The sequence below is a fragment of the Zonotrichia albicollis genome, chromosome 2, assembly GCF_047830755.1.
Source record: "Zonotrichia albicollis isolate bZonAlb1 chromosome 2, bZonAlb1.hap1, whole genome shotgun sequence".
Taxonomy (NCBI): Eukaryota; Metazoa; Chordata; class Aves; order Passeriformes; family Passerellidae; genus Zonotrichia; species Zonotrichia albicollis.
In genome coordinates, this window is record NC_133820.1 from 99,843,632 (window position 1) to 99,869,156 (window position 25,525).

At 39.4% G+C, this 25,525-nt stretch overlaps 1 protein-coding gene across 1 annotated transcript in view; it reads right to left on the minus strand.

Annotated features, from left to right (window-relative positions):
- Window positions 1-2,360: 2,360 nt before the first annotated feature.
- Window positions 2,361-25,525, minus strand: part of RFX8 (regulatory factor X8) — a 30,080-nt gene continuing 6,915 nt past the window's right edge. The window contains exons 3-14 of the mRNA XM_074536206.1: window positions 25,024-25,110; window positions 20,703-20,753; window positions 19,213-19,276; window positions 17,980-18,114; window positions 17,823-17,900; window positions 17,187-17,300; window positions 16,382-16,532; window positions 15,295-15,353; window positions 12,013-12,169; window positions 10,394-10,488; window positions 9,125-9,239; window positions 2,361-5,417 (exon numbers count right to left, since the gene is read on the minus strand). Of these exons, the coding sequence (XP_074392307.1) occupies window positions 5,068-5,417; window positions 9,125-9,239; window positions 10,394-10,488; window positions 12,013-12,169; window positions 15,295-15,353; window positions 16,382-16,532; window positions 17,187-17,300; window positions 17,823-17,900; window positions 17,980-18,114; window positions 19,213-19,276; window positions 20,703-20,753; window positions 25,024-25,110 (1,456 nt within the window). The 3' untranslated portion in view covers window positions 2,361-5,067. The remainder of the gene's footprint in view (window positions 5,418-9,124; window positions 9,240-10,393; window positions 10,489-12,012; window positions 12,170-15,294; window positions 15,354-16,381; window positions 16,533-17,186; window positions 17,301-17,822; window positions 17,901-17,979; window positions 18,115-19,212; window positions 19,277-20,702; window positions 20,754-25,023; window positions 25,111-25,525) is intronic.

Consider the following 25,525-nt stretch of genomic DNA (forward strand, 5'->3'; position numbering starts at 1 on the left):
AGAATACTGAGTATTTTAAGCTTATTTTTTCCTACACTCCCTGTTCCCTTTTTTTCTCCACTATAAAACCTAAGGAATAGTGGAAATGGGAATAATGGGCCTTAAGACCCTAATATTTTTTTTCTGATTGTGAAGATACTTCTCAAGAAAATATAATTTTGGCACCAAACTCTCAATCTTTTCTGCAGAGCTGAATACATGACTACCTTTTCATTTAGCACATAGCCCTGTCTACATCTGCTGCAATACCACACTTTTGAAAATTGATTCCCACTTCAGAGCTTGAGCTGAGACAGAGGAATGGAGATGCAAGTGGCAAATCAATGTAGATTTCCAAACCCAAAATGAGTGAAAGCTTCCCAAGTTCCTGAAAAGTGCTTTTCTCTGATTCAGGCTACGTCCCATCTTAAAATATTGAAGCAGTTGTCCCTTCTTGAAATAGCAAGCAGGCACAGAGAACTCACTGCAGGCATGCTCTTCAGAAATAGCTAAAACCCCCCATTTCCATGGTGTTTCAGGGAATTTCCTCACACAATCTGATGCATGCAAGATACAAATCTCATCATTTGTATTTACTATTTTCTATGAATTTATGCCAGGGTTTCTCTTTATAAATGTCTTTGCTTGTACTTTACTTATAGAACAAGCCCAAACAACCTAGCTTTGAACATCATAAAATAGTAACATTCTATACAGCCTATTTTATTTTGGTTAATAGAATTATATGTGAGATACTGACTCTTGTATCCTGCAGAAATGGTAAACAAAGCAGGAATTTCTAAAGACGGGAATTAGTGCTAGGTTTTATATTCAATAAATATAAATGTTTAATTAAACACCATAGACACAAAGCAGCATTAACACAGAGTCATTCATTTATACTGTAGCTTCCAGATAATTTACCATGATTACCTCAGGTAGGTCTTCAGCTTTACTGACAACAGAAATATACAATAAATACATAAAACCAAGCCACGAGTACTTCACCTTTATCATCTGAAGATTTATTCAAATAATCCAAATCAAATCACATGACAACTTAAAATAATTGCATTGCTAGCCCAGTTTTGCATTTTGTATTACAAAAAGAAAGCTTTTTAGTATAAGAGAATGAAAACAGTGTTTCTTAAACTTTATCAAAAAGTAAGAATGGCATATCATATAGAATGCTACAGCCAGGATGCTTTTCTCTGAAGATTTGCTGTTCATTGGAGGCAGAGAAATATCATTTCATCTTTTTGAATAAGAAATGTTTCCTTTGCAACTTGAAGATCCAACTTAGTACATGATATAATAATTTTCTCTTCCTAAATTATCTGGATGTGCTGAAAATTAGAAAAGAAACATGGAAATGTTTTGACTGTAGGAATTGTAAATCATTTGTTTCTCCCTTCATTGAACACAAAAGTCTTCTCTACTCTTAGTTGCTGAACCTGAGCTATTTTATAGATACCCAGCCTTATTTTACATCAAATAAACCCAACAAGAGGAAGCACACATTGGGGTTCATCATAGGATGGCAAAGGTCTGGCAGAAGGGCATATCCCCTTTGAAAACATCATTCACACTTTATTTGTTTTGAAAATGAATAGAAGGGCTCACAGCTGACACACAGTCTCAGCCTCTCTCCTGATGGGGACTGCTTTTTCATGCTGAAATTCTGGCTTTCTTAAAGTCAGCAGAAGTTTTGACACTGAATTCAAGCAGGGTCATGTTTTTGCTCTCATTTTTTGATCATTTTAGTTAATGATTTCATTTGATCTCTGTGTCCTGGTTTATACAGACCACTCAGATGAACACTTACCATTCCTACAAGTCAAGTAGTTAACTATGTCCTATTTTTTCTCCCTTTTTAACAAACCAAAGTGTTTGATTTGCTCTCTGGCAACAGAGCTAGGAATAGCATACCCTCGGTCTCTTCGTGCCCTGGTTTGCAGTATATTGTATGTTACAAGGTGTGGAATTGGATTAAAAGCTACAGCACAGTGCTCTGCAGATGAACCCACTGCAGGTGTGCTGCTTAATAGGATTTTTAATTTGGTAACAAGTGAAAAAAAAAGCAGAAACCTAGAATGAGATTTCCTAGATAAAAAAAAATGCTATTCATGCTGAGAGAAAGCAACTGCAAGCTCTGTGATAAGGAATAAAGATCTGGCCAATTCTCTCTGAACTGCACTTTTATAGATTATGGCTTGTTCAGAGCATCTCTGTTCCTGCCACTGGTTTCATCAATTTTGAGTTCATACTATATGTGTTTGGCTCTATAGCATTTCATCTGCCACACTTCCCTGCTAAGCCAGTGTGTACAAATCTTCTACTATCTTGCCCCCTGCCCTCTGCATTTTTTTTCATACAAAACCAATATTTTCCTCAGGAGATGCCTCCAACCTGGAATGTATTCTGTTTTCAAGAGTATTAACTCTATTTATTAATTCTATGTATTAATTATTTAAACTATATTTAAAGATAAGATTCATAAATGTACTGCACTGTTCATAATAAATGGGAAAAGATGGTGTCCCTGCTGAGGAGTCTAATTTATATCCAGCATCAACTAGGAATGGAAGACTAGAAACAGATGGAGAAGGAAGAAGAATAAAGGTGACAACTAAAAGATCAGGAAGGGATCTGCTAAGCCACACATATTGGTGCTGCTGATATCAGGGTAAGGTTGGGAGATTCTTTTCTGATTCGTGTTACCAATCTTCCCTCATATTTTTCCAGGGTTTTGTAGCAAGACCAAGTGGTTAGCACTGATTTCAATGAGCTGAGTGGGGAGGTGTGATGAACAGGTTTTTTTTTTTTTTTCCCACAGCATAACAGGCTGTAGAGAAGGCATAGAAATGCCTTGTGGAGCAAGATTAAAAACCACGGAGGTTGGGTGATGCTGGCAATGGATGGAGTGGAGAATGGGAACTGATGAAAAGCCCTGGGTTACAGAAACCTGCCAAGCCTGCCTAAGGTGAAGGAATTAAAAGCAAAAATTATGAAATAAACCTGAGCAATATGTCAGGCAGCAGAAATGTGGTCCAGGAAACAGCAGTGTGGCTGGTGGATGCTGCTATGGCTGCTGAGATACCCAACAGAATGGGGTATCTGTGCCCAAAGGGGGATTAGGCAAGAGCAGGGACAGATGGTTCCTTGGAAGCATGATGATGACTTTTAGTGGTCAAAAGTCACACAACAAAAATCCTTATGCAATGGAAATCTAGTCAGAGGAACTACAGAGATGACAATACAAACAAAGCAATGGGTGATAGATGCTTTTGGCAGCTGCTTTTCAGCAAACCCGTGGCATCAGTGTGGATATACAAAAGAAAGAATCTGCAATGGTCAAGGTGGGAGCACCACCCATCTGAAGAACATGAGCAGGCAAAAGTGCTCACTCACTCTCTCACAGCTCCTGAACTCTTTTGAGCTGCAGGTTCACGGTTTTTGACTCCATCACAAACTGTAAGCACTTGAACCACAACATAACAAGTGCTTGCTAGAATATCTTTTTCATCTCAGTGATTAGCATCTTGCACATGGACTGGTAGAATCCATCATTTGCTGGGTTATTTGATGCCTAAACTCCTACACTTTCTTAGTCATTCACTGTGTCCTTCCCTCATGTACACCTTCTCCCAAGTCCTCATACTCCTTATTTCACATTTTACACTCTTCCCCTCTTATTCTGAAAGGGATGATTCCTCATCCCTCTCTCTAATCAGCCTTGCTCTGTTCTTGTGATCAGGTACAAAAAATTCAAAACTGGTACATATTTATAAGCACATCACTTCCACAGACCAAAATTGGGTCAAGCCCTTGTCTGATGACCCCTCCAAAAAGCATTGCAATGGGCACGGGACATACAAAAGGCAGCCCAGTGAAGAGCACAGGACATGGGCAGATATTGAATAAAATTTCTAGTGGTTCATTTCCTCATTTCTGGCCATTGCTGATTTAGAGCTCTCTTGCAAATTGTCAGCACCCAGCACAGTTTACATTTTTATATAAAGGTAGTATGGCAGGATGGGTCTTTATTTTACATTTAGAAAAATAACAAAAGCTGACAAACACACCCATCACATGTATAAATCATTCTTGGTTTGTCCTCTGTGTGACTGCTTTCTCTCTTCCAAATTTCTTTGCTGGACTAGTCTTAGCATACTTTAAAAAAATTAGGGTCCCTTACAGGGCCTTATAATTAATAAAGATGTTTTCAAAACAGTCAATTTCCACTCCTGTGCTAGGGTATGGAAACTGACTACCTCTTGGGAATAACTATAGTAGTACCACCCAAAAAACCTAGTTTTCTCTGTGAGTCTTGGTGCCATTAACATTTTTCTTTCAGTTTTCTGGAAAACACAATGTTCTCTGAGACATAAGACAAGTGCTCTTACTGCATGGAAGAGAAATATGAAAAGAGCTGAATGTCTAATTCATCACTTGCATTAACCACAGAGGCTTGATCCATATTCCCATGTGTTCTTGTATTTAGCCTTTTATTCTAGAAGACTTAGAGTTTATCTTGTTTTCTACCTGTATGTCACACCTTATGCTAGTGAGTTTGGAGCAGTGGACTGACTGCAAGAAAATCAAGAGCAGAAGAGTCTCAAGGATTTAATATTTCTGAAGATATTTCATATCTTTTGATAAAAGTAACAGATAATGGGAGGGAAGAGAGCCTCTCAGTGCTTCCAAAAGTGAGGAGAGACCACACTGTGCCCTCTCGTTTTTGATTGATAAATACATGCAGTCTGTTTGTCAGCTAGCCCATGGCCTGCTCCCAACACACCAGAACAGCACTGCTCTTCCTTAAACAACACTTGGGGAATCAGAAGGAGCTCCTGATGTCTGCTGGAAACCTAAGGAAAGAACCAGGAACCTATGGTGCTGAGGAGGTGGGTGATGTTGGGATTACAATCCATTGGGATCACTGTGGGGTGGGAGCAGGATGTGGAGGATGCTTTGTGAGTTGAGGTTTCCGTGACATTGGACACAGCTCCATGCAAACCTGGATTTCATTAGTTCTACTTTACATGCAGAAAATACCCCAATCAGCCACACACCTCCCAATCTGTCCTAATTTGCCCAATTTATAACATTTTCCCCATCATTTTCTTTTAAGTTAATGTTAATTTCACCTTGCTGACAGTGGCTGTGTTCACCAAACAACTCAGAACTCTGGAAAGCATTGCTTAATCCAAAGTTATTCTGGTTCTGCATCACAAGAGCTGTCTGTGGAGCACTGGCTTGAGGTTCCTCCTCAGCAAAACAGGCTGAGAGATGGCTGGGCTCATAAACACACAGAACAGGGACCTCATTTTGCTTTGCAACCAAGGCATTTCCTTCTTCCTTCTCCTCTTCTATATAGGACTGGAAAATGTGAGCCGCAAAATCAACAAGTAGCATATTCAACAAAAGCCAGGATCCTAGGTTTAAAGAAAAACAAAGATTATGACAACCTCTTCATTTGCATATCTTTATGATGTGTTCTTTTCTGAAGGGCTTCATTATAGTAATAGGCTAGACAAAGTAATGGACTAGCACTCATCAAACAGTACTTAAAAAACTATGTACTTCCAAATATCCCAGAAAAATAAGCACCACTGCTATTTTTAAACATATGCAATTTTTTTTCCCTTATTTAACTAGAAAAGAAAGTTGTGTTCATTTACTTTCCTGTTCAAGTTCCTCCTCCCCACTCACTTCTACGACAAGGCTTATCAATAACCACATATTATCCCCATTCTCCCCTCAGACAGATAAATCATTCCACCTCTTCCCAAGTGAAACCTCCTACAGACATCTGTGTGTGTATATCTATGACATTAAATGGCCCACCTTGCAGCTTGGACCATAAGTGATAAAAGGCCAGAAAGACTCACTGAGGCCATTGACTTTTGAATCATACCTTGGTTGAAAGCCCTTACAGTAAAAACTAGATCTTCCATGCCATAAATCTGCATAAGAATTCATCAAGCTCTGCATCCCACAAACTAGTTTATATAGACGTTAACAAGGAGAGATCACAATTTATATTAATGATCACAGTTTACAGAGCCTTAAAAATGAAAAATACTCTTTTGATGTTATATGTGTCTACGAAGCTGCTGCTTTTGCTGTTCATCCTTTTGAGGATCCTTAAGCTAGGAAAGTAGGAGGAAGTGCTTGTTTACCTATGGAACAAGGAAAGGGATTTTTATAGTTGGAGTTGAAACTATATTGATTTTTAAGTAGTAGTTCAAGAATGTTTCTAACAGTCTTACAGGTGTTTTCAATATATTCTCTAAGAGTAAGCATGAAGCCAAAGCTACCACTCCAGTTGTCTTTTGGGATAATCCAGAGGAACGCAGTTCTCAAGAGGAACCAGGCTGAAGCAATTTGTTGCAGAAGAGGAATACACAGCTCACTACTCAGTCCCCATGGCTTGGAATTGCATCCTTGAGTGCCTTGGAAGGCAGCAGAGGTGTGTGAGCTGACATGAAACGCTGTGAGGGAGGTGTGTAGAGACACATTTTCTGGAAAGGAGATGGAGCTGAAGGAGCTGTAGAGCTCCCATTAGCCCTGGATGCTCCAGCACACCTGCTCCCTGCTGCCCTACAGCAGGGGTAACTGCAGGGCTCCTCTGATCTCACCTGGTCACCCCCAAGTGGGGCTGGGCTGGAAAAGGGTGAAAGCCAATCCTAAATTGAGAGGTGTGAAGATGCCAGTGTATTATGATGCAGATGTCTGCTGCAGGTGGCAAGCTAGAAGGCAAGAGGTCAAGTCAGAAGCAAGATTTGTTTTGGTTACTGGATTAACATGACACACATTTTCCCAGGTAATTGTGTTTCATCAGTGTGGATGCTACATAGTTCATATTTTGAAGAAATGCTGAGATTTAAGACATTTCTGGAAAGCAATGTTCCCAAGTACAGAACTTTTACACCAGATGGCTTGTTAACAGAACTGCTTCAGCCTGTCTGTCTGCTAAAACTCAGTGTCCTAAAGGAATAGAAACGTGTAAAAAAAAAAAAAAAAAAAAGGACATTGATAGATCAAATACACCATCTTAAGGAGCAAAGAAAGATAATAATGGCCACATTATTGAAGCATCACAGCAAAATATTAAAAAATATTAAAAAATATTTTTAACTCTCTCATATTTGAAATAAATTCAATTTTAGTGTTATTGTAGTAGGAAAACTGTCATAAAATGGGTGAAAATGTAATTTGTAATTAGTTTAACGAAGCCTCAGCAGACCAAGAGATGTGCTTCATCCATTGCATCCCATCCATCAACAAAACCGCAGAACAGGGAGGCAATTCATTAAACTCTTCTTGTGGTGGAAAGAGGGAAGAGGATTTCATCATCATGGGGGATTTCAATAAACATTATACATCCAGTGCAGTTCTTGGAATGCATTCTCAGTTTATTCATTGCCAAAAATACTGCATATGACATTGGAGAGTTTTGTGCAGAACTCCTCTGGAGAGAGAGAAAGGATTGATTGTTTTACCCTTACTGTAATGCAGCAGCTGAGGGACGAGGGGCCCTACTGTGTTGTGTTCCCTGCAGACACAGAACAAAACTCTGATCCTGCTCCAGACAGTTTACAAGCAAACAGAAGGCAAAAGGCAGCAGCTTGATGCAGAAGAAGACTGTGTTCATACATGCACAAGCACAGCCATTAATGGGGTAAGAATACTGAAGAACACAAAAGGCAACAACCTTGACATACCCCTTTGTTATGTATTTATAGCAAACACATGAAAGCATGGTTTTGAAGGGGCATTTCAAAGAAAATAATGAGGTTTTCTTTGGCTATTTGTATGAAGCTGCATCCAACAGATGAGTTAAAAATATGAAGTTGCTCCTTTGAAAATCTAAAAGGCATTTAATACAGTTTGGGATTAGATGCAACTCACAGGAGATAATACATTTCTGCAGAAGTGGCACCTTTGCAAGGTGTTACAAGTGAAGAGAAAGGCAGTTAGGGTAGAGATTGGACTGATTTAAGACATATTTGTATCACTTCAAGCCTCTTTGAGTGAACACAACTGCACAGCTCCTTCCCTTCTCCCACCTTGCGCTGGTGTATGATGGATTTGATGTTTGACAGCTGAGAGCCCTGAGTGCCTTAGAGCCCTAAGATGGAAAGAAAAACAACCCAGCTAATTTTCAGTCAGTTTTTTGGGCTATTTTCAGGCTACTTTTCAGTCAGTTCAATACCTTCAACAGGTGTGCTGCTGGCTAGACAAGAACTTATGCCAGTGTAAGACATTAAGTAAGAGGAGCATATATCTGTTGTCAGAGGAACTAGCTGCTTTTTTGGCAACTAGTTATTGCAGTGGCTCTGCTCTGGCTGGATTATACAGAAAGAACCTGGGGGACTCAGAGCTATCACTTGAGATGTCTGGAATGCTTATGGTTTGGAATATTAGTGGCCCCAGATCTCCATCAAACCATTTTGCTGTGGTGTGCACCTCTTGTATGGAGGGAAAGCAGAGGCTCTCACCTCAGGCTGCTGTTCCCTGTTTCCCCACAAAGTACAACTTCTGCCAAAAGAGGGAGTCCCAGCTTTCCTGCCATCTACAGCTCCATGCTCCTACTCTCCTCTCTTATGCTCATCCTAGAGTTTTGCTCAGAGACCTGGTTTGGTCAAAACCTAATCATTTCATTTCCCTTTCTTGTCTAGCCACATCACCAGGAGAATGGTGATAAAAAGGAGTAGGAGAAGAGATGCCTCTATTAAATACATTTATGTCAGTTAAAATCATAGAATCACAGAAATGCAGAGCAGTTTGGACTGGCAGGGACCTTAAAGACCATCTAGTGCCAACCCCCACCATGCACTTTCCAAAGGTTGCTCAAAGCCCCATCCAACCTGACCTTGAACACTTCCAGTGATTGGGCATCCACAGCTTCTCTGGGCAACCTGTTCTGATGCCTCACCACCCTCATTGTAGAGAATTCCTTCCTAATGTCCAGTCTATACATGCTCTCTTTCAGTTTAAACCATTCCCCATTGTCCTGTCATTACATCACCAGCCCTCATTGCCTGCTTTAGGTACTTTTGGATCTGTTGATCTGAGACTCTGCCATCTCAGGTCAAAATGGGGCATATCAAATTAGAGTCACAAAGATCCTATTTACCAAAACCGTCTGTCCTGTTGATGGTCAGAATCTTGCCTACATTGCTCAGTAGGAGGTTCCATTTCAACATGAAATCTGATGCCTGCTCTTTAAAAGCCTCTTTACTCTTGCTTGGCTGCAGATAAAGAAAAAAAATTGGTTTATGATAAAGTTGGTTAAAGGAATTCCCTTCTGTGTGTCAGACCGTTTTCCCAGTACAAACTGCATACAAAGGTGAAAAAAGCAACAAGCATTTTTTTTTTCTATTAGAATCCTAAAATGTCTTAGGTTGAAAGACATCTTTGGATATTACCTATTCTGATGTCCAAAGCATGGCCAGCTTAGTTCAGGCTTTGTCCAGCCAAGTTCTGAATATCTACTGGATAAAGATTCCACAGACTTTCCAGGTAATCTCTTCATATGCTTAATCATTCTAAGGGTAGGTTTTTTTTCTTTGTATCTATTGGAAATTTTCTTTGCTGCAACCTGTGTCTATTGCCTTATGGCCTATAACTATGAACCCTCAGAAAAAGTCCCACTCCATCTTCTCTTCACCATCCCATCATGTAGTTGAGGCTTATGTAAGATGAAGGCACTACAGAATTGCAAAGTACTATTCTTCATTTAAAAAGAAAAAATAAGAGTAAATAATTAAGCCAAGGGAACACAGATTACTCTGCTTCTTCAGAAAGGAGAAAAAAAACCCCAAACTCTAAGTACCACCCAAACCCAAGTTAATTGTTATGGTCACCAACCAAATGCAGCAGTACCAACACAGTGACACAAATTGTGAGTCAGTGAAGGTAGAGAGGTGGTAGAGTTGGTAATCTATTGAAAGGTGCATATGTGAGAATGGTCATACTTGAATCTTTCACAAGAGCTAGAGACTTTCTGCTAGAAGTTCTGAGTACTTGCTAAAAGTCAATAGCTTGGTGAAACAAGGATCTAAGGAACCATGGAATGTTCTTCATTTATACCAACATAGTACTTCTGAATTTTGGTTTATTAGGGGCTGTGATAATGTGTGTGTATGAAATCAGAGCAGATACTGAAATGACTAGAGTGGATATGTGCACAGAAATATGCTTGTAGTTGTTTGCACAGATGGAATTTTTGTATGTCAATTAATTCTCCCCTTTTCCACAGCATGCACAAATTGTATTTATGCAAATCTGCAGTCTGGTCAGGTTGCTAGTGTGCAATGTACCTCCTGCAGACTAATGACAGTCAGCTTGTAGCAGGATAAATGATGTGATCCCTCCTCCTATTCTGAAATTATTAATTTTATACCTTAATAACAAAAGTCTGGAGATCTGAAGACAAACAGCTCAGGAGATCCCGAATATCTGTGGAAGATGCCAGTGAAGAAATGAAGTTCTTCAAACCTGTGAAATACAGAAGGGAGATCATTACTTGAAGTGATTGGTCTGCCTTTTGGTTTGTTTCTGCAGTTTTAAGCTTTTTTTTTTCTTTTATCTTTACCTTAAAATAGATTAAGACATCTGTTTCTAGCATTTTGATTAATATACCATTTCTTTAGTGAGGAATAGTACCCTACTTTGAAATAAGTCAGAATTCATTTGTATTTCCATTTCCAGCATAAGTGCACTAGCCTAGTCATCATGGCAAAGGTGGCAAGAAAAAACAGTTCCACGGAGAAAGCTGGAATTTGGTTAGAGGCAATACTAACTTATTTATCTGAGATTTTATGTGATTGAGAAAAAAACTCTTGGTCTCACTGTTGAAGGGAGAAAAAATTTTGAAAACAAAGCAGAAAATGCAGAATATTCTGTAGACCAACAGAAATATGGATAACGCTGCCACATATCAGTGCAATTGTTGCCTCAAAAGTTTGGCACCTACCACCCAATGCCGAAAAGTAAATTTCACCTCCCTGACTTTATATCCTTCTAATTGAGACCTCTCCCTTCAAGAAAGCATATGGATAAGTTCAGTGAAACATTGCTTATTATAGATGACAGTTTGGAAAAGCAGTGAAAACAGAGAATTCAATAAAACCACCTTGGGAAGACCAAGAAAATCGATAATATAACAGAAAAATATACTAAGTGTTCTATGCAGTGGTTTTGGGTTTAATATGTATATGTATATTATTGAAATTGTTATCCTGATGATTCTGTGAAGAAGGCAAGTTATTATTCCTACTAAAAGCAGTCAGAGAAAGCACTGACAAGGGATTTGTGACAAATCCCTTGTCAGTGCATGAGCAGACCAGGCACAAAGAGCCGAGGTTCCCCTGGTTAGTTCTGTGCACAGCCTAGTCCAACTTGCCTATCTCTTCCTAATATTTTAAATGGCAGACAATCTAAAAATTAAGTTGCTGTTCTATTCCTTTTCATTAATTTCTCAAATCATTATGTCATGGCTGCACACAAACTGTGTATTTTATTGTTTACAGCCCCACATTGATCCCACAGGCCACAATACAGCAAAAGGACACAAAAGCTAAAAGGCCTTGTCCAGTTCAGCATACAGTATTTCAAAATCTGGCCACAAGAAATTATTTTGTGCACTTCAACTAATAACAGAGGAAAATGCAATCATTGAAAACATATTTCCTGTCAAAAGAAAGCATGAAAAAATATCCCTGCTTGTCAACCTTCTAGGAAATACATCATTCAGTAACACAAACTCCACTCCTGCTGTCACAAAAAGCTGTAAGAGAGTCAGAACCAAAAGCCTTTAATTCTTAAACTTTAAAGTTAGGAGGATATTACCTCATGCTAGATTCTCAATTTTATTGTCTCTTTTCTAGCCCTTCAGGTTACAGGAAGAGTGTAATTCCCAGTAAGGCAGATGTCATGAATAAACAAGAGGAAATGCTGGACCTCTAACAGTGACAACCTAGTGCTTAAGAGGAAAGACAATAAATAGCAACAATTAATTACATTTTAATTGTATGTTTTTCTGCCGCTTCTTTGGATTCCTAAACTTCTCTTGAAAGAGGTCTTTGGTCACATCCAGGGATTTCTCATTGAAGATGGCATGCAAGCCTGACCGCAGAACAGTGACTGTGCTGTTGTTGTTCAAGAGTGCTCTTACTGTCTGGACAGAATAAAAAAACAGTTAATGCCTTTCATTTTCTCAAGCCCCTAACTCAGCCAAATAAGGGAATTGAAGAAGGAAAGCTTCCCTTATTCAATACTAGACTTCATATGACCAGTCTCCAAATTGGGGGTGTGGGGGGATATAGGATCAAAGGAGATAAATCTGAAGTTGTCTTCAAGAGAGTTTTGTTCTGGGACAAGTCCTTTTCAATGATGCTCTGTGTTGTCTGTGATGGAGCAGACAAGGCTAACATACTTGAATTATCTGGGCAATTGCCTGGGCAATTGACTTTGCCTAGAGTTATTGTAATTACACTAAATAATGACATTTTGTCTAAAGCATGGAATGGTGTATCAGGGATGACTTTCCTTCAGTGTTATCTGTCCTTAATTTATGTTGCAATTTAATCGTTGCAAGTTTTTTCAAATTGCTCAAGCCTTTGAGAGAGTAAATATAACATTAGAAATACAGTATTAGTTAAAACAATATTAGTTTGTTTTTATCCCATTTACCTGCTTATGAGTCATTTGTGAATGAATCTGTCTTCATATTTGTCTAAAAAAGTATTACAGAGATATTGCAAACAATTTTCAGACTAACATTTATCATAATGTCTTCACTTTTTAAAATTAGTTGCTAATATCACACAATAGTCCTTAAGATTCTTGATGAAATGATGAAAGCAGTCAAGGAAACTAAATCTGAATCCATTAAATTTTGTTAACAAATATGTTTAGTCTTTCACACTGAAATCAGTAAGATTCTAAAGCTTTTTTTAAACTTCAGGCTTTTCTGTAAATAACTCTTATCCAGTTGGGCTTTTCAGAGGAAAAATATGGTTTGTAAAATTCCAGAAGACTTCAGGATTCATACATGTTTTAACAAATCCCATTTACCAGGTGCTTAGCATGACCTCACAAGCAGCAACAAATGCAGCTGACCATTTCTTTGCAAAAATTATCAATAAAGCTATATTTCATCACTCTGCTAACTTTTTTTTAAATACCAAACTCAATCTGATTCTCATTTAGCAATCTCCTTCATATAAGTTAAAGACAAAGGCATTCTTCTTATTTGACTTGGAGCTTTCAGGAACAGAAAAAGAGCCTGCAAAAAGAACACATGACCCAAGGGCTGGGAACTACCAGGGCAGCACCTCCAGTAGGCTGCTAATACCTGACTCCATGCCCAACACTTTGGACTGACCCCTTCAGCCACTGGATTTCGCTATATTAAATATGATTCTCCAAAATGACTGAGAGCCAGCCCTCTCAACATTCAAATACAACTTACCAGAGGCAGGAATCAGCCCCAGAAAATGACAAGTATCACATTCACATCCTTTTCTCACAGGGAATTTGCACCTTTTTATGCTCTAATTATTTCTACATGTCCAGGTAGTAGCAGCTGTCAGCCTGCTTTATATACACATGGTGGGAAAGTTACTTTTTTTCTTTTGAATGTTGACCCTGCCAAAATTGTTCTTACTTTCTCGCCAGATAATTGAATTATTGTGAAGTGCTCTACAAGGAATGATGTGGTTACAGTGTTCAGAGGTTGCACAGTGCCTCTGTAGCACTTCTCATCAGGAGCACTCTTGCCTGCTCTGACCATCAGTCCTTAGTTGAAATTCCAGATACATTTTAGACAGAATACTGAGAAGGTTGATTAGAAATAACAAATTACTCCTGTGTGAGAAGGTGAGATAAACTTGACTTTCAGAGAGAAATAACTGAGGCAGGATGTGATGCAGGTCTGTGGGAAGCATTGCTTGAAGAAGAGTAGGAATTTTAAAATAATGAAAGAAAGTATTTTTTTCATACAACAAATAATTATACCTTGGAACTCACTACCTCAAAATATCAAGTGCAGTAGAACTCTTTTACTTTTCTCTTATTTTGAAGAGGCTCTAGAGAAGGTACAAACAACTTTTTCTTGTGAGAGCTAGAAGTATAAATTCGACCCTGATTCTCTTTCTGCTGTGTTCAATTTGTTTGGGTTAAACAGTGCAAAAGGGATGTAGAGCACCCAGAGGCTTCTTCTAAAACATTTCCCCCAGTTGCTGAAATTCTCTAAATCTTGAGGGTGTAAATCCAGTTTTGACTCTGCAGCTTTCCCACACATTAAGAATAGGGAAGGAAGACTGAAAGAGCTACAACCAGCCCTTTGACATCATGGCTTGAAAACAAGAAGGGTGATTTGAAGTACCCAAATCAAATACAAATGTCTGGGATAGGGGAAACTCATGATCTTGCTGGATCATGCTCTTCAATGCATAAGAAGCCCTGTTTAGAACCACACAAAGCTGAGATTTTCAGGTATGAGTATCTCCAAGGGTTGCTGCAGTTAGTGGAAACTATGAGTGCTCAGTACTTCATGGAAGTCAACTTTTTGTGTGGATAGTCGCCCTAATGCATGTCTGTGCTTTTTATTTTTTACTCTTTTTTTTTTAAGTAAGAGGAAGGAGTGTTTGGTATGCTGCTGGTGATGAAGTTTTCCCATAAAGAAAAGCTACATTTAGTGGTCCAAGAATCTGCAGTTCCTCCTGTCTCTCCCTTCCTCCCTCACTTATTTTCTCCTTGCTTCCCTTCTTCCATCTGAGTAATGATTCAAATCAGATGGCATGTTGGAAAAATGTAAAAAAAACTTGTACACCTTTCAAGAAGAGAATATATCCCCTGTTCTCTTTTGCTTTCTTCCCTATTTGTGACCTTCCTTTTTCTGCTATAGCCCAGACCACCTCAAAACTCAAGGATTTGGGAGGATCCAAGGGCACCAATGGAAGGAATGCTCCAGCATGTACTCTTGACTGACTTTGACATGGATGGGCAAAGAAACTGGAAACTGTCATCTGACACAGAACTACTGTGTTCTCCTCTCCATGGGCTGCCATCAACTACACCTCAGAGGCTTTCAGAAGGATCCAGAGTGAGGAAAATGTCCCCTCAGCATGCTTAACAGTGAGGGAAGATATGAGAAGGAGTGTGAGCATGACATGTCAGTGTACAGTTTAGAACATCCATGCTGTGCACTTGTTCTCCAAAGCAGCATGTCAAAAATAGTGCAAACAGCTCACAGGAATGAGATTCATGGCTCTTTTTTCCATGAATTCTGGAACATACCTTGACCATGTTGCAAAGGTCTGTCTGTCTCCTGAGCCTTTTTACAAACTCTTTAGCTTCTGTTAAAGAAGAAAAGGCAGATGTTTCACATCATTAATATTTTACAGTCTAAAATATATTAATGAAGACATATTTTAAGTTAGAAAGTAGTTCCCTAGGAGAGATTTGGAGGCTAATGGAGGGCACAGCTGGAGCACTGAGCCAGCATTATGGGATGGGCTGGGGACCCTTGCAGTCAAAACTTGCAAGGAGAAGCTGCCCAGCTCACCTCTCTTCCTTCACTCTGAATCTATTAATCCATGATGTGCAGGAAAAAGTCTTTCAATATTTTATTATTTTCATTTAATACTTCCTAATTAATGCTCTGTCAAGCAATCAAATGTAAGAAATGGCAAAATTAAGTCTGTCTGCAACACTGAGCATTTGAATCCTAACACAAACTTTTGCCTGCACAGGAGCCCTGCTTTACCTCTGGGGAGTTGGTCTTCACTCAATGATCCACTGAGCAGCATCATGTTTTAGGCAGAATTTTCAGCTTAATAGGTATAAATATATGTGTGTGTGTAGGTATTTACAAACACACACATATATACCACAGCTTTGTAGAGAATAGATTTTTTCCAAACATCTTCTAATATCAGTCATATTTTCCCTATGGGATTATGGCTTTTTTTCCTTTTATATTGGACTGCTACATCCATTAATTAATTTATCAGCATAAAGTAACTTGTAAGAGGAAGAGACACAATAATATCTGAGTTTCAGAGGGTATGCTGCATATTTTTGGTCATCTACATGGCCAAAGCAATCATGGCAAGAGACAGATCTGTAAAAAGATTAAAGTACATTTCAATTTAAGTACATCTCAATTTACCATGAATTTGGAATATTTTTGGCTTAAGTTTGTTCTCACATATTATGCAAGATCATTTATTTTTAACTGTATCCCAGATAACTCTAATTGTTGCTACTATCACTGTTACATCAGCTAAATTTTTTTAAAATAATTTAAGAGTTTTGTAATACAATCTTCTCTGCAGTTTAACCAAAGATTATTTTTGAAAATATCTCTCCTACTCAAACCTACCATTAGACTTGGATGTTTGGAGCAGTAATGGAAAACCTCCCAAAGGATTAAGCATCCAACATTTAACATTTTCACTGAATGATCTGATTGAGTCTATATGTTGTGCAGGCACCTCCTCCAGGAAATCAGGAAGTAGGATGTTCTCCAATTCCTAGAATACAAATTCATGCTGCTGCACTTGACTGGTGTACCACAGATATTTACAGCAGCATGAAATAAAATTATATTGATAATTTAAATGTAAGTGTAAAGAAACACATTTTTTCTTCCAAATAAGCAAGAGCTAAGCTAACTTTTTAGCAGAAGGACAAAGATCCTAAGAGTAAATGTTTCTACCTGAATTAATTTCTAGACAATACTTAATGACCTGCTGGAAATAAGCAAATTATTTTTATCAGAAAACTGCATATTTCTATGTGGAAGGTCACTGAGAAATGTAGTAGTGTTCTCAAAGGAAAAGTAATTCTCATAATCTGGAAAATCATCATCAGTTGAAATTTCAGTCACATAACCTCATGCCAGAACCACAGACCACATTTACAACAGCACAGTCCACTGATATTAGGAACTTACAAATTAATATATAGGAGAAAAATGAAAGTCATCCTAAATTCTACTGTCTCCTTTCAAAACCAAAACCCATACAGGGCTGTCTCAGAGGAAGCAGAAAGATAAGAGTTGAGGAATAAACAAAAATCCCATTGTACAGCATAAAAGAAAAAGAGAGGGCTCTTCTCCTTAGAGGTACCAAAAAGACACAAACACACAATAGCATAGCTACAACAAGGAAATGTGTGTGCAGTACCTTGAATAGATACCTATCATAGCTTTTTAACAGCTGGCACACATCTGGCAGGCACATCAGTTCTATTCTTTCAGGCTGCAGAGATGTCCAGAATGACATGATACAATCTTCCACCTGTCACACAAAGCCCTTTATGAATTTTCACTGATTTTACACTTGTGGAATGTGAAGTATGATTCAATAAGACAACACACAGACACAGAAGCAAAGCAATGGCCATGGAGATGGGCTCTTTGCCTGGCCCATCCTGGCTGGCCCCCAGTGTAAGTGGAAGCATGCTGGGGAAGCAGCAACAAGCTGAACCTCATCAGGCAGTGTACAAAAGAGGGAAGAAACAAAGAATTGTGCCATGGATATGAGGATGTAGTTAAAGATATGTATCCATGGCTGTGTGTAATGTGCTCAGCTCAGACTTACTGATGCACCAGGATGCTCAGGATATGTGTACAAACTCAGATACTTGGAGCATGTTGTGTTAACTCAGAATTTTAAAATAACTTGACTGAATGCTCCTGTTGTCCATAAATCATCATCTACCTTGGCTCAAACCATCAAGTAAATAAGATACACAGTCACAATTTTGCCCTTACAGCTGTTTGCTGTTGTCAGAGTAAATGGTACTAAAGAAAAGCGTACCTTGTCGAGCTTGGTCTCTCTCACCATTTGTAAAATAACTTGACAATAGTTGTAGTAGTCATTGGCAAGCAGTGCAATCTGTTACCAAAAAGAGGGTACAAAATGATCTCACAGGAAAAGAGCTAACTTGTTTTATGGCTGTGCACTTTCAACGTACCAGTTCATAGGGGTATGTCTCACTTTGTGCTTGTTCTCCAAAGAAGAATTGGTTGAAATCAGGAGAAAGGTAATGAAAAGTCTCTTGTTCAGTCTTCAGATAAATGACAGATGGATAATACTGCAAATTCTTACTCTTGATGCATCAGAATTTATTTTGGACAATTAAAAAAAAAAAGATTGCAATTACTTTGTCTGTTTGGTTAAAGGTGTTAAGTATTTTCTTGAAGATGTAGGACATGATTTTATAATAAGATGTATTTCTTTAGAGAAATGCTTGTCTTTTTTTAGGAAATAGAGGTGGGTGAAAAAAATAAGAAGGGCTGCCTAAATGTTTAAATCCTAAACTGTACATGAATTTCTGTTCAAAACCAGTAAATGTTTAATTCTGTACATATCTTCCATATATATTTTCTATAGCACTCGTGTCACACTTGTAACCCTCTGCACAAGGCTGCAGCTAGCTGGCTGTGCTGTGGGGCTGACAGGACATTTCCCACTGGCTGTCCTTGCCACAGCACTTGTGACTGCACCCGAGCACTCGCTGGAAGTCAGTCACACATCCAGCCTCTCGTGCTTTCCTCACTTTGTCCACATAAGTTTGTTGCTCATGCTCTGCTGGCTGACATCCAACAAGCCTGGTGTCAGGTCATCCCATGGCAGCTTGCTGAGGGGAGAACTGCCACAGGTTAATTTTGCATCTGTCCTTTTCTATGGGCAGAGATTGTGCTCTTTTTTCTTAATCATTTCGCAGTATTTAAATACTTCTCATGACAATAAACTCCAAGCACGCTGATGCCGCCGTTGAGTAAGAAAGGACATGTTGGAAAGACACTTTCTCAACAGCACGAGGGTCTGCTACTGTGGGCCTCAGGCAAGGAAGGCTGTGCCCCACTAACTCCCCTAATATTCAATATTCAATATTCAATATTCAATATTCAATATTCAATATTCAATATTCAATATTCAATATTCAATATTCAATATTCATCTGTCAGCCACAATTTCTGCTCTCAGTACAGAAAAAATTATTTGACCTGACGTTAAGACAACAAAAATATTTAGCTAATGGATGAAATAGGAGTGAGGGAACTAAGCAGGTAGTGAGATTACACAGACCAAGATTATTTTGAGGAAGATGGGCTAGCTGTATTTCATCAGAACATATCAGATAGAAGTTGTAATTAAACACACAGATAGACATTTTGTTATGTCTAATGTTTCTGAAACTCACTGTTCCCTTTTTTTGTCTAATCTTCTTGTAATCAGCTGCATTTTCAGAACTCCAGGAACTTCTACTGTGACAAAATAAATAACAGAAAAAAGCAAACATTCAAAAGCTCACTGATTCATTCTGTATTTAGTAAGAAAATGAGCTCAAACTGGATAGACTACACTAGGTTGGAGAATTGTATTTGGGAAACAAACCCTGCTCCCTTTCCTGTAATTTGGTAATCCCATGATTTTCTAGCAAATATGGGACCAATTTCTGAATTTTAAGATTAAACGGAACCATTCATTTTAATGACAATTGACCATATAACAGTGCAATGTCTTTGAACTTCTTGCACCAGAACCATGTATTTCTAGTTGCAGTTTGTTTGGAATGTTAATAACTATTACAAATATGAAAATAACAAAAAACATTATAGTCCTTCTGCTAAGGTTTCACAGTTATTACATTTTCTGCATCACACATAAGTTTAGATGGCATTTTGTTTCTGACTGCTTCCCATTTACTTTTCAAGTTGCCCGTGGTGTTCCACGCAGTCAGAATTTACCCAGACCCGTGAAGGTTTGACCACTGGCTTGCTGCTGAAAGCAGGCACAACAGGCTGCTTTCTTGCTGGGCTGTCTCCCAGCTCCCTCCCTGCCTCTTTTGTTGAGGCTGATGGCATCAGAGGTAATGTTGCTAGTAAAAACTGGATGTTTCCAGTCAAGCCTCCATCTGCTGCTGACCCCTGCTCAGGGTCCATGAAAGCATTTCAGACTCAAGGGTCCTGCTGTACTCGGCTGGCTGGAAGGGTGGCAGGCTGTCTGAGCAGAACCTGGCTGCTGGGTTTCACTGCTGTGATGCATTACAAACCAGGGTACCACCATACACCCTGAAGGGACAGGGGACAAAGTGTAACAACTCATCCATCTGTAAACTCCAGCCACTGAAATGCTTCCTCTGCACTCTCTGCCATCCACAGGACTGCCCTTGCACCCTTTCCCTCTGCCCTACTCTGTCATGAAAGCTGTGCTCCAGCAAAGCCACCAATTTGGCTGCCCAAGACAGGGCATAACACCCATGCTGAGTACGTTTGGTAGAGCTGGTGACTCTTTTGCCCAAACATTTTAGAAGTGCTGACTGGACAAAGCAAACACATGTAAGTAGAGATGTTTCATAACACTTCTTTCAAATAGGTCCTTCCTAAAGATTTCTAAAGCCTGTGAAATAAAATTAATGAATATTTTCCAGCTCTGCTCTCCCTGAGAAGGCAGCCAGCTGTATCTTCTGCTGCTGCTACTATGGCAACAGGGATCAGCACGGCTTGCCTGCAGTGCCTGGGTTCCCTGGGCAGCCTGGCTCCCACCCCCCTGACACAGGGACACCCAGGACAGACAGGGAGTGCCTCAGCAGCCAGCCAGGAGCTCGGGGCTGGTTAGGTGCAAATCCCTATGGAACCCTGGCAAACAGCTCTGTGCCCTCCCGCTGTTACCACAGGGGCTGGGACTCACCTGGTGCTTGGCTGCACATCAGAGATGCTCACTTCCCCCGGAGAGCAGTGCCTGGGTACACACAGAACACACAAAAGAGGAGGTGGGTGGGAGAAGGGGAAAATGGGAGACAAAAAAATCACAAGGAGTTTCACCATCTCTCTTGCAGAATTTGGGTGATGCTGTGGTGTGGGAACTAAAGCTAAAATGGGAAATACAACAATGGGGATGAAATAAAGAATAACAGAGATGCAAATGGGAAGAACAAAAGAAAAATGAAAGGAGGGAAGGTGGTGAATGTGCATGCTGTTGACTGTCAGATTACACAGAGATTAGAAAAGTTAATTTGCCAGAAGCAAAATAATTTTTTTAAATAAAAAATTAGTACGTTTGCTTCACTAGCCAGTCAGGAGCCTAAACCTTGCCTATTACTTGAATCAAAAAACCAGCTCTTACAGAACCAGAATTCAATGACATTTTTTAAACACTGCTGTACTCTGAGTCAGACCAGGTACCATTTTAGGGAGAACTTGTCCTCAAAGCTCCCATTCCAAGAGGGAACACATTCTGGTGTAATACAAATCATATTCCCTCATGTCTGCAATACATTTGCAGACCTCATTGACTACAGCTGCATATATTTACACTATTTTCATGGCACCATCATCAGAGCAGTAGTACACATATCTTCAAAGCATTGAAAATTTCTAAATGAATCACAGATGCTGTGTCAGACCATCCTCATCAGCCCTTATGTGGACATGTTCCAACCCTGACACATCCGAGGTCCCACTCACCATCAAAATACAAACACCTTCTTTGTATTTAAAGGCAAACCATTATAATCTTACTGCCATTTCTGTGACACCACAAGCACAGCTCCCAGGCTGTCAGGTCCTTCAGAAGCCTAGTTCCCCACTACCAGCACCATGTCACTTGCTGCTATCATGGTCAAGAAATATCCTTTGCAGTAACTAGAAACAGTCCACAATTTTGGAGCCATTCTTTTCCTTGCCACCCCACAGGCTGATGGATGCTGTGGTCTCTCAGCTGGGCTCAGGGATGCACTTTCCTGTCTGGTAGGTGTGACAGAAAAAGCATCTGCATGTTGGATTTTATTCAGGCATGGGAGGGCGCAGTAGCTGTTCAGGACACCTTTCCCAGTGAAACAGATACCCCAGGCCTCTGCCTGTGGGAAGTGGCAACAAGCCAGAGAAGTTATCCTATTAGAGGGGTCTGGACAGCAGACTGGCACTGGACTGCACTGAAATGCTACATTATAAATCTGCTTCATTCTGATTTGGAAATTTCCACACAAATACACTCTCAAAAATTGACATTACAGGTCAAACACCCTGCCGTGTTTACACATATGATTACTTACATAAGAACATAATTTCTTCTTGCAGGTAAAAGAGTCATCAAGTTTTAATTACTTTTTCAAAATTTCAATTTTTTAAGTAAAAAACAATCTAGACTTTTCCAATACTGGTTTTATCAGTTTTATTGGATCATGAAAAATTAATGGTGATTTCAAAAAGTACTGAGCCCGACTGATAGGACAGCAAAGATGAGTTATTTCCTTCATTACTTAATTGCAAAAAATTTACAAAACTCCACCCAAATGGAAACTAACTCACTTATTTGATTGAAGCAGATGTTTTTTTAGTATGTGACCTAATTATCTCTTTCAGAGTCGTGCTACTCATCCTCCTCTGGCTGCATTTTGTGCTTTTCTATTGCTTTCTCTCTGTTTTCTCCTGCTGTGCTATATGAGATACTAAGAAGTAATTGTGACACCCATCTGCCCAGGTGTTTTGGGCCTGCATGTTGGCTTGGGACAGGGACATGTAGCTGAATTTAGAATGGAAGCTGTTCTTATTTCAGCTGTCTGGCTTGCCTCAACATTTTAGTGTCTTCTTAAAATTGTCTTTAATGAAGGAAGCATCAGATAAGGTAATTGTGTAGTTAAGTGACTTTTGTACTGCAGCTAGAAATATGATCTTTGTCTAAATATGATCTTTATATTTTGTTGGGTTTTTTAAATCTGCATAATTACAGAACCATAGAATAGTTTGGTTTGTAAGGGACTGTCAAGGGTTATCCAGTCCAACTTTCAAGGGCAGGGACACCTTCCACTAGAGCAGGTTGCTCAGAGCCCCATCCAGCCTGGCCTTGAACAATTCCAAGGATGGGGATCCACAGCTTCTCTGGGCAACCTCTTCCAGTGCCTCACCACCCTCATTATAAAGAATTTCTTCCTAATATCCAACCAAAGCCTACCCTTTCTCAGTACAAAGTCTTTCCCCACCTCTCGTGTTGGCTCCCTTTAGGTATTGGAAGGTGCTTTAAGGCCTACCTGGAGCTTTCTCTTCTCCAGGCTGGGGAACGCCAACTCTCAGCCTTTCTCAACAGGACAGGTGTTTATCTTAAGAACCAAAACCAGATCAGTAGGTGGCTGGTTGATGTCAGTCCTTTCCCTGCAATGCACATCCTATTCCTTGCCCTGGCCAAATTAAACACAGATTTTAGGAGTGGGTGTCAGGGCAGGCACCCCTGCAGCTGCTGGAGGAGGAGGCCTGGAGCAGCCAGGGCAGCAGCTCCCCTGTGGTTAACAGGACCTGCAGGGTGTTCCCCAGCCCACAGAGGAGATGGCTCATTTCCATGAGGAGGGACAAAGACAGAAGCTATGCTGGCAGATCTGCTGTGTCTGTCTCCCAGCAGTGGCTGAAGTCCTTCTTTCTGCACCTGCCCCAAACTCAGCTAACATTGCTTCTTGGGTTCCTCCTACTTTATCTTTTTTTTCCTCATGTTTCTACACTGGGAGGAAAAAAAGAGCAACAGTTCAAATCATTCTGTTCTCTCTCAGCTCTCATATGGCCAGATCAATCAGCTTTCCTTTTATGCCCATCAAAATTGCTATTTTTAAGTGATGCTGCAGGGAAACACCTTTCTTTCCATGAAAAGGAAAGACCAGCAGAAACTTAGCCAGAGACCTGCAATATCCCTTAAACAGTGGACAAGACCTTTTCTCATTGTGGATGTGAAACCTTAGGCCTGTTCTGGGTACACTGGGGACAGAGGAAGTGAAGGATATCCCTTCAGAAAGTGTGACATGGGAAACCAGCCTCAAATTCCCTATGAATAATTTGTTTAGTCTCACAACAACAGACTGCCAGTCAATCATCTACAGAACCGGATCCTCTGTCCTGTTTCAACATTTATCCTTGTCCCTCTATGGACTTCTGCAACATTACCTGCCATAAAACCTGTGAAGAAAGGCAACAAACTTATGGGTATAATTTTTCCATGTTCTTCCAAAGCATGCACTCAATTAAGTAAATATTATACAAAATAGCACTGAAACAGTTTCAGCATCACCAGATATCTGGGTCCTTACAGACTGATTTGTATGCCCCTAGCATTCATGCCACAGAACAATGATGTATCTCCATATATACACACTAAACTAATGTACAAGACTGTAAGAATGAGGATACAAAACCTGGTCTTCAAAGTCCAAGGCAGAGACTGCACCTAATTTTTTTCTTCAGTATAAATGAGAGTAAAACTGCTGCAGAATGGCAGCATTTTTTCTTCTTTTATTTTTTCTTTTTTTTTGGGGGGGTGAAGAAATTCAAGCCTGTAGTTTGTTTATCTGAACCATGAGCTCAACCATGAGAATTCTTCCTCTCCTGCCCACAACATGCTCCTGTCTACCCTTTAGCCTACCATAGTGTCTTACATTCATTTTAGGACTTTAGCTTTTAAGTTTTGCAATCCATTTTTAATTGTCTTACACATTTTCTTATTGATGTTCTCTTACAAGAGGTGATTTTAAAATCTGATATTTTAAAACCAAGTGAATGAAGTGTTTTTGAAGTACTGTTTCAAGCAGTAAAAACCCAGATAACAAGATTGTGTGTAGGACTCTTCAAAACAGCACAGTCATTTATAATGTAATACATTCCTCCAGCCTGCTGTTTAATGAGGAAGGTGATAGAATGTCAAGAAGCCATTTCAATATGGGTTTTTTTGAGCTCCCATTTAGAGTCTTAACACATTAAGCTTTTCTTTTAGGTTCAGCATGAGTTCCAGCTTTTAAGATCTATGTGGCCAAAACATCCAATTTTTGGAAGTCTAATTAGGCAGTGTCTGTTTCCAAAATGCAGCTTGTCTATTAGGGCACAGCACTTAATGGCACAGCACTTTCATAGTGTTTATAATGAGAAAAAAAATATAATGCTATTGTCAGTGTTCAACAGAAGATTTACAGATTTTCATGGACAGAAAACATAGACAGTTGTGTCATTTTTTGATTAAAACATTTTTAAAAACAAACCTGAGATAATTTTGTTCATACAGAAGACAGCAAAAACGTGCATAAAAGGAAGACTCCTTCTTGATAGCTATGCCATCATAATGATATCTAGAAAATGAAAAAAAATATTAACTGTATGATTTTCAATAAGTCAGCAAATTCATAATCCTCTTTTGAGAACAGATGATCATACTGTTTAATAAAGGAAAGATGAAGTAGAAAAAGCGATATTTGTCTTTTACATTCTGTTGAATGTTTATTTTCCCAAACAGTAAATAATTACACAAACTTTTTTCCAAACTCCCTTTAACAGTTTTTGTCCTGCAATGACACCCTCTTGTAAATGAAAAAAAACTTAAGCCAGTGAATGGAGTGCCTCAGATTTGTACAGGCCAGTTAGTGAAGTCAGGAAACAGACTTAGCAGGCAGAGGTCCCCACATCCCCACAGAATTTGAAGGGCTTAGTGCAGCTGTTCCTCGGCCATTCACAGTAGCTCAGTGACTGGATGGCCCTCAGTGTCAT